Below are 13538 nucleotides of genomic sequence, written 5' to 3' on the forward strand. Positions count from 1 at the left end.
GAGGTGGTGCCGAGAGATAAAAGAAAATAGCTTCAGATACAGACATGTATGATAGGAAAATATTAAATTATGAGGCAGAATAAATCACCGCAATATACAGTATGGTTCAAAAAGTCCCTGAGCTTCTGCCGTCCCTGATGGGTGACTTCTGAAGGTTTTGTTTCCTTTTTCTGTTTAATTTCTCTTCAATTGTGACAATCATCAACAAGACATGCAAACTTTCCCCATCAGAATGCTTCTAACATCTTTACTTTAAATATGTATTTGTAAATTAGGTTGTAAGGAGGTTCAAGTCACATATACAATAACTTTGTTGTCTCCAGTTTCCAAGCCATTTTTAATTTGCTTTCTCAATTTAATATCCATTTTACATTGTGTCATCAAAAAGATAGTGACATGGTCTTAAATGTAGTGATGAGCAGACTGTTTGAAAAACTGATCCTTTTTTGTTATGTTGAAATCTTGCTAAATATTATATTCTGAGAAACATCCTATGCTTCTATCATATCATTACATTGAGTGGTGTTCAGATGTGTGTCAGTATTTATTAACTTGCACAACTATAGGTTAATGAGAACTATAGGTTACTTACGTAACCCCAGTTCTCAGAGTAACATGAAGTGAGATGTCTCACAAGACGGCCCTTCTTGCTAAGGCGAAGCGAGAAGAGGTGCTTATTTTGAATGACGCTGCGTCGTAGCGCAAGCTACTTATAGGGTGGGTGGATTCCCTGACGTAGACGTCAAGATCACCAGCCAATCAGGATTGGCGTAATGAGATTGATGCTTCTGTTTGCATACGCGTTGAGGCGCATCCCATAGTGAGACATCTCACTTCATGTTACTCTGAGAACTGGGGTTACGTAAGTAACCTATATTTTAGTTACACCTATATTATCATATTACAACTTTTATAAAACGTGATATCCAAAATTGGCAGCAGAAAACTTTTATTGACTTGGTCAATAAAAGAGATTTGGTCGGAGATGTTGTAAAGTTAGTGAAATACATCACACAATCCAAACTTTGTTTTTCTGGAGGCCAAAGGATAGTGGCCAAGATGTATTGTGTTCTCTTTTTAAATGAGTCAGCAGTTCTTTGGAGAGGATGGCAAATGTAACCTCCTCCTCCTCAGAGAGAGCTGATAAACATCACTGTAAAACAAATGCTAATTGTCTGCTTTGCTTCCGCTCTGTGCTTTGGGCAGCCAGAGATCAACCTCTGCTTTACTTTCAAAGTCTGTGGCTCTGTTCGAACTTGAATATTAACATAATGCATTTTGTGGAGGTTGAGTATTTCCTCTTAGCTCACGTCTTACATTCTGAAATTCTTGCATATGTGATGTAGATCTAAGCTTTTCTCGCATACAAAAAAAAAAACATTGCAGTTTGAAAGAACTACAGAATAAATGGAACTTCATACATTTTATGAATAGTTTGATTATGTGCTATTTTGAGCCAGTGATAGCATTTCTTATCGTAAAATACTGAGGAAATGTGAAATTAATGCAGTGGGAAATATTTGGGTGTTAGGGCTTCTGGGGGACAAGAGAGGTGGTGCCGAGAGATAAAAGAAAATAGCTTCAGATACAGACATGTATGATAGGAAAATATTAAATTATGAGGCAGAATAAATCACCGCAATATACAGTATGGTTCAAAAAGTCCCTGAGCTTCTGCCGTCCCTGATGGGTGACTTCTGAAGGTTTTGTTTCCTTTTTCTGTTTAATTTCTCTTCAATTGTGACAATCATCAACAAGACATGCAAACTTTCCCCATCAGAATGCTTCTAACATCTTTACTTTAAATATGTATTTGTAAATTAGGTTGTAAGGAGGTTCAAGTCACATATACAATAACTTTGTTGTCTCCAGTTTCCAAGCCATTTTTAATTTGCTTTCTCAATTTAATATCCATTTTACATTGTGTCATCAAAAAGATAGTGACATGGTCTTAAATGTAGTGATGAGCAGACTGTTTGAAAAACTGATCCTTTTTTGTTATGTCGAAATCTTGCTAAATATTATATTCTGAGAAACATCCTATGCTTCTATCATATCATTACATTGAGTGGTGTTCAGATGTGTGTCAGTATTTATTAACGTGCACAATGTTTATCATCAATGCATCCTACCTCATCATACCCCGGCTCCATCTTGAAATGATGAGTCATGGCATGACTGATGCATCAAGTCATGGCATGACTGATGCATCAAGTCATGGTTCTCCAGCCGGCCAAGCTTTATACAGGACCCTATCGTCTTTTTGTCAAATGCTCTGGGGTCCCAAATTCGTTCACTAGTCTGAATGAGAAGCAGCATCCCGCATCCCGCATGCGTCCCGCAGCATCAGAGAAGAACTGGAAGCGTATGACTATTGCCCATCTTGCAGTTCATTGTATATTGGTACTGCAAAGTTATTTTTGCAGGAATGCACTTGTTCTGTCATTTTACTCCATGACTCTTGTCCAAAAGCTGAAATCAAAAGAGTATAATTTAGAAGCTTTTGAATAACAAATGAATAGTGAGATACTGTTACATGTAATTAGTGAGCAGGTAATAGTTGGAACACATGGTGAAAAATATGAAGGGAAATCACTCTTTCTTGATTATAGGGTATAAGGGTTATTCTTTTATAGTTGTTTTTTTCTTATTATAGAGGGGATAACAATTGGATAAGCACCAAGCCCTTAATTAATGTTGCTTTTCCTATCAAACTTTACTTTCTCATCAGCAGCATTATACAGTTTACAATGTTAAATTGGTTACAGCTGCTTAGCTGTGATTCGGCAATGAAAGTCTCTCCATAATATCGAGCTTAGCAATCATTAGGATATCTTTTTGGAAATGTGTATATACAAAGCTGTAGAACTTTGACACGGGGAATAGCATACATGAGGAGCTTTATAATATATGAATGAACAGACAACAAATGTGGTTTGAGAAGCGTATTGTAAGCCTTCATCCTGTTTTGCCTGTGAAATGTTGATATCCGTTGTAACTGACAGGACTTGAAGCTTCCGCTGTTCTTAGAGAAGAAGCCAAACACAAACATGTTTCAGCCGCCTTTCAAGCCTGCAGGGGGTGAGCGCTTGATGCTCTAAAGATAGATTTTGTGTGAAGTAATTTAAGGCAGCGAACCATACACAAACAAGGTTGCAAAAACATTCACAAACTTATTAAGTAGATTAACAATCCAATCATTATGCTTGAGATTGCATTTTATGTTATTTCATTTGACATATTGCTGCACCATAAACACTGCATCATTATGCTTTATTTCTTCAAAGACTTTCTGAACTCTCATCTAAATCTACTTTAAGCCAAGAGACGCTGCTTGGAAACTGGCACCACTGCAGACAGAAAAATGAATCAAGCACTTCCACTCGCATTACATTGACATTAAAGGTATTTAGCTCTTGCTTTTATCCAAGGCTAATTATGATGAGGGCAGTGAAAATTAGCACAGGCTGATGGCGCCCTGATGATAGATCCAATACTGTATACTGTAATGTGGGACCTCTTCTCTGAAATAACAACATTTAGAAAAAGAAAAGCTATATTAGATTCAGACAGAAGCATTATCGAAGAAGATTTGGCACGAAAAGGGGTGTGAAACAAGTGGGAGTACGGGACGTGAGGCATTTCTTGAGGAGATTAGTCTTTAAGTTTACAAGGAAAGGGAGTTGTTGTGTTATCCTGACTTAAAATGTTCGATTACTCAGGAGTCAGGGAGACTGGAGGGAGTGAGGAGCTGACTTCTAATAACAGAAAGTTGAACAAAAGTGGTGGAGTGGTGATTGGATTAGTTTTTTCCGCAGTGTTGGTGGAGTGTGCTACTACCCCAAAAGGATGTAGACAGACGTTTTGTAAACCTAATGTGCTATTTACAACAGTTTGACAGCACACAGGGAGAGACTCTCATCCAGATCAGCCACCATCTTGCAGTAAAATGTTTTTTTGTTGTAGTTGCTGTTGAGCCTTGCTTTCCGCTTCAGCAGCGCATTTGAACAAAAGATGTTGACTCATGCATGCAAATTAGATGGTGTTTTGTTGCCACTGTATAAATTGTTGTATTCTGAATGGAATAACAATAAACGCCCCAAAGTAATGGAGGACTCAGACTTCTGTGTTGACAGTAATGACCCATTCCTTGTGATTAATGTGGAAAAAGGCAGCATGCAATTAGTGGTCAGCTGCAGGGGGGCGTCACACAGGCAGACATCTTGAGGCATTTGTTTCATTGTCTGAAGAGAAAGTTGACACTGAAGAATTAAGTTTTCACATGTGCTTTAATTGACTTTTAGAAAATGATGGTAGTAATGTTTCACTGCCCTGTTTTCAGCTTTGAGAGCTCTTCAAAGTCATGTGTTGATTTGTGTTCGGAGGGATTAGACTGCAACTGATTATATTTGTTGACAATTTATCTGCAGAATTTTATGCAAGCTGTCAGCAACGCTCAAGGAAAGGCAATGTGGGTCGCTCCACTACTTTGGTCCAAACTTAAATATCTCGACTGTTTGATGGATGCTCATGACATTTTAGGTGCACAAATTCATGTTCCCTTCAGGATGTTTATTAACAACTTTGGTTAGTTCATAACTCATCTAGTTCAGAATTTTTCAAAGTCAGTTTCAGGCGATGCTCAGTGAATGTTTTGACATGAGTTGATACATTTATCATAAGGATATCACATAGAATGGCCCAACCTAAACAGAAACAACTTCCAACTTCTCACACAGTTAAAACTAAAGTCCTCTTAAAAAATAACATGACGTTTCTAAGAATAATTATTTCAATATAACAGGTTTAAAGGTTGACAAGGTGAAAAGAAACACCTGTCTGACTTCAGTAAGTGCAATATAAAGTAATGTGAAAATCACATCCCACACATTTTTTATTTTAGAGCATAGCAAAAAAAAAGAAAATACTTCACTTTTCATGAAGGATTTGCTCATCTTCTATTTGAATAAGTCACCAGAGTACTGGAAAAATACACGTATACACATGTAAATGTCTGTAAATATAAGCAACGGTCTTCTTCATTCGGGTTGGTTGGAAAGTATTACTATTATAATAATGTATTACTGTATTTACTTCCATCCTTCTCCATATCTCCCTAAATCACATCACCTTGTTGGGCAGCAGCTAGATTTTCATTAACATAGCTACCATGGTTGAGAGTTGGCTGCTTTTCAAATCACATACTTTTGCTTTTAGTCATTTCTGCAGCTGCTGTTCGAAAGTACCGGATGCATAATACATTTGACATACTGTGTATGGGACATACAAAATCATTTTTCTGGCATATTAAACAGGCTTAAAATATGTAGATATGGTTGAACTCTGTATACATCCTAGCGCCCAACCTTCACTCAATAATCTGGAGTTTCATTGTGACGCCAGGACACCACCGCGGCTGCAGAAACGGACCAGTTTCTTTAAAATCACTTGAGCCTTTAATTCAATACTTCTTACAGAATATCTACTCAGACTAAGATGACAAGCTCCATTGTTTGTGCACCTTGAAATAAGGGAATAAATTATACAAGATGTTCCTTTTAGAGCTTCACAGTCTGAGTGGTTATATTGATTGATTTTGATCAATGGCCTCTCAGAGACATCTCCCTGTATGAAAGCTGCCCATGTTGAGCCTATCCTGCTGCGTGTTCACAGCGCAGACCCTTGAACCGATGTGTGTAATTATTATCTATTTATGGAACCTCCAACAGGGTCAGGGTTTCGTATCGCAAAATCCTTTCAAAAACACCTTTTTGAAGATATGTTTTTTGTACATTTATGATAAAAAGACTGAAAATGCAACCTTTTCTTAAATAGCTTGGTGACAACAAACAGGTTATGGCTGCAGAGTTAATGTTGCGATGACGTCTTCAGTTTGAGTCCCGCCATCCTTAATGATGCCCATCCGCACCAAACACTGTATATGTTCTTATACTGTTTTATGTTGTTGATAGAAATGGAAATTATCAAAACAACACACAAAAAGGGTGTCAGCTGCACTATTTGGTGTTGCAAAGCAGCACAGCGTGATGATTTCGAACCTTTTCGTACTGAAGCACCGGGTGTCCTGCAGTGATGTTAAGCTCAGCCCATTTAAGTGGTTTATGAGGATCCTCCACACGCTCTGGTAGTGACATCTCCTTTGATGACCCCATATAAATGTGAAATTGTAAACAGAGGAGCACATCTTCACTGCTTCTGCTGAGTCTTTCAATTGCTCTGCGATACCATTCAAATTCTTCAGATAGCAATCAACAGCATTAATACAAATTCATTCATCTCCCTCAAATCTGTGATTTTCAAATAGTTCTCAAAGTTTTTTTAACGAATAAACTTTTTATTATGCATAAATGTTTATCAAAAGATGAATAAATGAATTGAATCGGAAACAGAATACATTGAAATGTTAATTTCTTATATGGGCGATTAGGCCTGTTATAAGAATACATGAAATAATTACCTAAATATCCATAATCAACCTATTTAATGCTTGATTACATGTTGATTTGAAATGAGATAAGTAAAGTAAAAAGCACAGTATAAAAAAACCTACCGCACTTGTTTCTTTCTTCTTTGCTGAATGAGTTTACAAAGACTTGAATGATATAAAAACATACACCTACATATGTTGCTGCGACTATAACAGAGAGTGCCATCGCATGCAATCAAAAGATGTAACAAAATTCACTTTTCCTCTTTGTGGAGAGTATTTATTGTCCCCACTGCTGCATAGAGGTATCGCAGTCGGAAAGGTTTCCTGAGATCCCTGCACCGGGGCCTGGAGCCTCCCAGAGGTCTTCATTATAAGAGGTGTAAGTGCCACTGGCTTTTAGTCATCAAGGACTCGGGCTGCTACTCCCCGGCCCCGGGGCCATTAATGTTTCGCACCACGGAGAATCCCTCCTCACAGTCGAGGGTACAGTATGCTGCAGAGGTGATGATGAAGGGCCTCTGCCTGTTGACTGGGCTTGAAGCAACCGAGAAGTGATCGTGGCACGTTGCACTGACTGTGTGTGCTGCTCCCAAACAGAGCCACAGTACAGTTTGTTTGTACATCTGATGGTATCATCAGAACAGAGAGTATTGCTCTCAAAAGAGAAATAATAGACAGTGGAAAATAAGGGCTCATTATCATTTATCATCAAGTTAATAAATCAGTAGTATAATTGTGTGTTGATAATATATATACAGTATGTAATGGCAAAATAAGGAATTTGGCTTTTCTGAAAATGTTATCTCTAAACTAGTGCTGCCCCGTTAGTCGACTTATTTGTTACTTTGGTCTTTTTCTACTAATATTTGCTGAGGAGTAATTTTTTATTTCATTTATGCGTTTTTCATTTTGAATGACTTATTTCTAAGGAAACATACTGTATGAGCACACCTCTTGTAAAAACACAATCATTAAAGGGATTCTCTCTAGAATCGAGGACAGTCGAACATTATTTCAGTGCAGAAGGCCTATAACGTTTAACTAGCGTGAACATCGGGTGCAACAGTATGTAACTTCTACATCTGTGCAGCCTTTGGTACAGCTGTCTCATTTTTGTAACATTTAAATTACCTAAATTGCCCGGCTGTGACTGTAAATAATAGAATTTTCTCTTTTCTTTGTGAAAAACCCCAGGTGTGGCAGTGTGGCGGCAGTGTTGAGGTCCTCCCTTGCGCTCGTATCGCCCACATAGAGCGCGCTCACAAACCCTACACGGATGATCTGACGTCTCACGTGCGGCGAAACGCTCTCAGAGTGGCAGAGGTTTGGATGGATGAGTTTAAAAGCCATGTCTACATGGCCTGGAACATTCCCGTGGAGGTGAGCCAATCATGTCTTTTCAAACAAGTGCAAGTCACAGATCTTAAGTCTGAAGTTTGATGAGTTGGTGAATTTTAAGTTGTATTCACAGTACCACATTTGTCCATGTCACTGGCCAAAATCTGTGTGCAGTCCCCTTCATAACCAATGCGTACATGCTTTGGTTATGAAGGGGACTACAGGCTGAAATCTAATGATGTTGAATAACATCACTAATATTATTCATTAACAATAATAAGCATTGCACAAACATTCACAATTTCAAATTATATTAAATGTTTTCAAAGTGACTCTAAAGTATAGTAAGCTTCTCATTTGGATTTGACGTTCTTTATTAATTGTGTGTACTTTGGTCTTTACTAGATTGGTAATAAAAAATATATTTTATGTTGAAGTTAGATGTTGAAGTTATTTTAAATGGGACTAATAAATTCCAGCGGTATTTGCCATTTTTATCTTTAGTAATGAAAGAGTATTCTGCTCACTACCAAAGGAACATTTTAAATGCAGTTTATTCTGGGACAAGGAACATAAAATCTTATTTATCACATTAAACCTATTAGATTATTTTTATAAGTGGTCAAACTGAAAAGAAAATAGTGCCTCAAAAAATTACAAAGTAGTATATCATCACAAAGTGATTTTGGTTTCACAGAGGTGAAACGGTGATCGCTGAACTGCAAAGAGCAGCTTTTTCGCAATGTATCTCAAATTGACAGAATGGAGCAGAAGGTTTTTTTTTTTACCTATTCCCATGATTTGCTGTTGCATCCTTTTGCGTCATTATCCAAGGGGAGCATTTGTACAGAAGTCCAAGTAAGATGGGGAAAACCATTATGCACAAATGTGAATACAGATGTCACCGTCATAAATGTACAACACCGGCATGCCGCTCCGCTCAGCGGCACCGAATCTAAATGTCACGGGGTGAGTGTCATCTGTTATCAGCTGCGCTCCTCCCATCGCAGATGTTCAGTGGATTAAAGCATCTGACAACTCCAGAAGGTTCTAATGAAATGATGTCTAGTTTCTGACAGGATGGCCTGCATTTCATACGTGCCACATAATAAATACATATGTTATATGATTTAATGAAATGTTCTAAATGGAGACATATAAGCAGTTAGAACTATAGTTAAAAGTTATATAAAGAAATCGCCTTGATTACAGCTGCGACTTGAGAATAAAAAATAATACAGAAAGACAAATTAAATACACAGGAAAACGTGAATATAATTAATGGTTTAAGATTATGTATTTTATCAGCAGAAATCCAATCAGTTTATTTAAATCTCTTTATTTTAAGCTTTATTGTCTAATTTACGAGGTTGAATAAAGACAGTGTTAACAAAAGTGCAAAATGTCTCCCTTACTGATACAACATACATATGCTGCATGCTGCCATGTTACTGTTGTGTTTGTGTTGTCAGAAGATACAGATTTGTATTTGATCTTGAACTGGATTTAGTAAATTAATGTAAATAACCACATTATGTCGTCTTATGTTAAATGTAGCATCCCTCAAAGGCTAAGTCAAATGTTTGCTCACTGTAGCTTTTTTTTTTCCTTCTCCTGCATAATCTGTTTGGATATGCAAATCCACGTTATGAATAGATGAACGTCTGCGGGCAATTCATTCAGTCAATAATGAGGCGTTTAACAGAGTCTGTACTCAAGAAGCATGAAATGTAGCTTCGGCTTTAGCTGCCTGAATGAACTACACCGCAACATTGTCAGTGGTTTCTTTTGATGGTAAAGATCTAAATACTACCAGTGTTCATATGAAGTTAATCTGAGGTGACTTTGAGTGCAGCATTTTCAGGTACTTCAGCTTTTGTGTTTCTTTAAAGAGAGGCATCAGCGTAAAATAATCCGATCAGATCCTTAATTTAGGTTCAAGTACCAATAACACACCGCACTGCATTTAAATGTTTGTTTGTTTGAACCCAGGACTCCGGGATCGATATAGGCGATATCTCTGAGAGGAAGGCTCTAAGGAAGAGGCTGCAGTGTAAAACTTTCCGATGGTACCTGGTCAACATCTACCCTGAGATGAGGATGTACAGCGACACCATCGCATACGGAGTAGTAAGCCGCCTCCCTCTTCATCCCTAATGCAATTCAGCATCTGCAAGAGCTAAAACGAGTCTAGCTGTGCCTGAGCAAATCATTTTAATCCCTTGTGTTGAAATCGGGGCAGCTGCTGTCAGGAGCAGAAACAGTTCACAGAGGAGGTTTGCTGCAGCAACTTTGACTTCTTACTTAAAAAAATAAATGTCTGCAAGTCTAATGTGATGAAAATAGATACACAGATAGATCGAATTACACTCACTTTATATATAGATGTAGTGTTTCCTACTTGATAGTTATATTTGTAAGAGAAACCAGAAAAAGGGACAGCCAACAGTGCTGGCAGTGTTTCTATTTGCCCATTTCTGAATATTCTCAATCAGCTTTATTTCCACGGTCCTCCCACCTCTCATCACTGTGGTGCGCCCTAATACACTCTGACACACAGGCCTCAGTACTATGGCACTACTTTCTATGTTGTACGGAGGATTTTTTAAATAACAAACGGATGGATGGACGTAGTGAGTAATTAGGATGACCTCATTACTTTCATTTCTCCGAGTTAGTTGGCCTCATTATTCTACATTTGCTACATGCATTTGATGGGCTAGTCAGGCGTTGTGGTTTGAGGAGTCGTTACAGGCATCACCACTTGCGTCGATAAAAAACATCAACTTTTAATGACATCTCTAAAGAATTTGTTCTCATCATTCTTCTACTGATTTTTAAAAAATTGGTAAAGAGAGATGCAGGTGGAAGCTAGCTGTCAAATCTATAGGTTACTTACGTAACCCCAGTTCTCAGAGTAACATGAAGTGAGATGTCTCACTATGGGATGCGCCTCATCGCGGAGCAAACAGGAGCATTAATCTCATTACGCCAATCCTGATTGGCTGGTGATCTTGACGTCAGCGTCAGGGAATCCACCCCCTATAAGTAGCTTGCGCTACGCCGCATGCGTCATTCAAAATAAGCACCTCTTCTCGCTTCACCATAGCAAGGAGGGCCGTCTGGTGAGACATCTCACTTCATGTTACTCTGAGAACTGGGGTTACGTAAGTAACCTATAGTTCTCATTCATAACACTCCGTTCGATGTCTCACTATGGGATATTGTAGCTCCCGAATTGCCAGACGAGCTTATCTCAAAAGTCACCAAGACCAACCAGAACTTAACAGTTAGAGCTCTAACTCAGCAGGGGGCCCAGCACTGCATGGGCCACACTGGGAGCAAAGACGTCTAATCTGTAAAAGCGGACAAAAGTGAGCGGCGAGGACCAGCTCGCTGCTGCACAAATGTCTTGGATGGAAACACCCCTGAACAAAGCCCAGGATGTAGCCAGACCACGAGTCGAATGAGCACGCAAACCCGAAGGTGCCTGCAGACCCTGACTCGTGTAAGCCAAAGCAATTGCCTCCACAATCCAGTGAGAGAGCCGTTGCTTAGTAACAGGCTTGCCCTTCTGAGGGTTAGCCCAGGACACAAAGAGTTGGTCATTATGACGAAACTCTTTTGATCTGTCCATATAAGTGCGTAAAGCACGGACTGGACATAGCAAATTCGGCTGCTGTTCCCCGGAGGGACACAGCGGCGGAGGAAATACCTCAATGTCAAAGGGGGTACATGAACCAACCACCTTAGGTATAAAGGCAGGGTTGGGCTTCAGCAACACTCTCGTTAACCCTCGGGCGAACTGAGTGCATGAAGGATGTACAGATAGCGCATGAATGTCACTGACTCGCTTGGCGGATGCCAGGGTCAGTAACAGCACTATCTTGAGTGACAGGTGCTTCATGTCAGCTTCTTCCAGGGGTTCAAATGGGGCTCGAGTGAGCCCATCTAAAACCACTGTCAAGTCCCATAAGGGCACCAGTGACCTGGAAACAGGAAGGAGCCTGCGAGCTCCCTTCATAAAACGGCAGACCAGAGGATGCTGGCCGGCCGTCTTACCCTCAAAACCCACATGGCATGCAGCAATAGCAGCCAGGTAGACTTCGATCGTGGAGAAAGCTCTGTGTTTATCAATTAGGTCCTGTAGAAATGATAAAATCACTCCCACAGGGCATTGAAAAGAGGTGTGCCCTTTTTGAAGGCACCAGTCCTCAAACACCCTCCACTTACAGTCATAAAGAGACCTAGTGGAGGAAGCAGGAGGACCGGAGGCCAAATGTGCGCGAGCGCGTCCACGCCTAATGGTGCGTTTTGATCGCGCATTGAAAAGAAAAGCTGACAGTGAGCATTTTCTTTTGATGCAAACAGATCTACCGCGGCTCGGCCGTAACGCACCCACAGCTGGCTCACAACCATTGGATGTAGAGTCCAGTCTGCATATAGTGGTACACCTCTGGACAGCAGGTCTGCACCGAGGTTCATCACACCCGGTACATGCGTCGCTCTCAGAGAGAGGAGACGGCCGCAGCTCCACAAGATCAGTTTGCGTGCCAGCATGTGTAACTGGAGAGAGCGCAAACCCCCTTGTCGGTTTATATACGATATTGTGGTCGTATTGTCCGTCCTCACAAGGACATGGTGTCCTCTGAGAAAAGGCAGAAAGCGTTTTAGGGTGAGGAACACCGCTAAAAGCTCCAGGTAATTTATGTGCGACCGCTGGAGGTCTCTGCTCCAGAGACCCCTCACCGGACGACCTTCGTAAATACCTCCCCAGCCTGTCAGACATGCGTCTGTGGTGACCACCTTCCCTGAAAGGACAGCACCCATAGGCACGCCCCGTACCAGAAAAGTCGGGTGCAGCCAGTGGCGCAATGCCATTACGCATTTCACAGTAACCATCACTCTCCGTGCTCCATGACGCACGGGGTTTAGTTTTAGAGCGGCTACCCAGCGCTGAAACTCCCTCATGTGTAACCGTCCCAGCCGTACAACCAGGATGGCTGACGCCATGAGCCCCAGTAACCGCAGGCATGATCTGAAAAGAACATGTTTGCGCAGCTGGAAATGAGCGAGGCAAGCTCTGAAAGCTTTCACTCTTTCCGCTGACAGGCGGGCTGGGCACCGAGTTCAGGTGTAAACCCAGGAAGAGTACAGTCTGTGCCGGGCACAACATGCTCTTTTCTGTGTTTATTATGAAACCCAGGTTGAGCAGGTGCTTTACGAGGACATTTGTCTGCGTAATAGCCTCCTGTTCCGACTGTGCGAGAAGCAGCCAGTCGTCTAGGTAGGTTGCCAGGCGAATACCCTGTTGTCTTAACGGGGCTATCGCGGCTTCCGTACATCGTACAAACACTCTTGGACTGAGAGACAGACCGAAGGGAAGTACTCTGTATTCGTAACAGATCCCCTGAAATGCGAACCTCAGATATTTCCTGTGCGGGTAATATACTGGGATGTGGAAATACGCATCTTTCAGGTTGACTGATGTAAACCAGTCGTTTTGTCGCACGAGACGCAGCAGAGATGTGTGAGTGAGCATTCTGAATTTGTATCTTCTTAGATATTGTTCAGAGCCCTCAAATCTAGTATTGGCCGAATTCCGTTCCCTCCCCGTTTGGGAACGAGGAAATACTTGGAATAAAAGCCGCTCTGACTCTGCTCGGCGGGTATTATAGATATAGCCTCCTTTTCTAGAAGTGAGAGAATCTCTCTTTCTAGAATGTGGGCTGACTCCCCTTGGGCCTGT

General features: G+C 40.7%; 1 protein-coding gene across 2 annotated transcripts in view; it reads left to right on the forward strand.

Annotated features, from left to right (window-relative positions):
* galnt18b (UDP-N-acetyl-alpha-D-galactosamine:polypeptide N-acetylgalactosaminyltransferase 18b) overlaps positions 1 to 13538 on the forward strand; it is a 92052-nt gene that overhangs the window by 64717 nt on the left and 13797 nt on the right. For both annotated transcript variants that reach the window (XM_079662905.1, XM_079662904.1), the window contains exons 7-8: positions 7646 to 7831; positions 9782 to 9919. In XM_079662905.1, coding sequence (XP_079519031.1) covers positions 7646 to 7831; positions 9782 to 9919 — 324 coding nt within the window. The remainder of the gene's footprint in view (positions 1 to 7645; positions 7832 to 9781; positions 9920 to 13538) is intronic.

Source organism: Notothenia rossii, assembly GCF_949606895.1.
Source record: "Notothenia rossii genome assembly, chromosome: 2".
Lineage (NCBI taxonomy): Eukaryota > Metazoa > Chordata > Actinopteri > Perciformes > Nototheniidae > Notothenia > Notothenia rossii.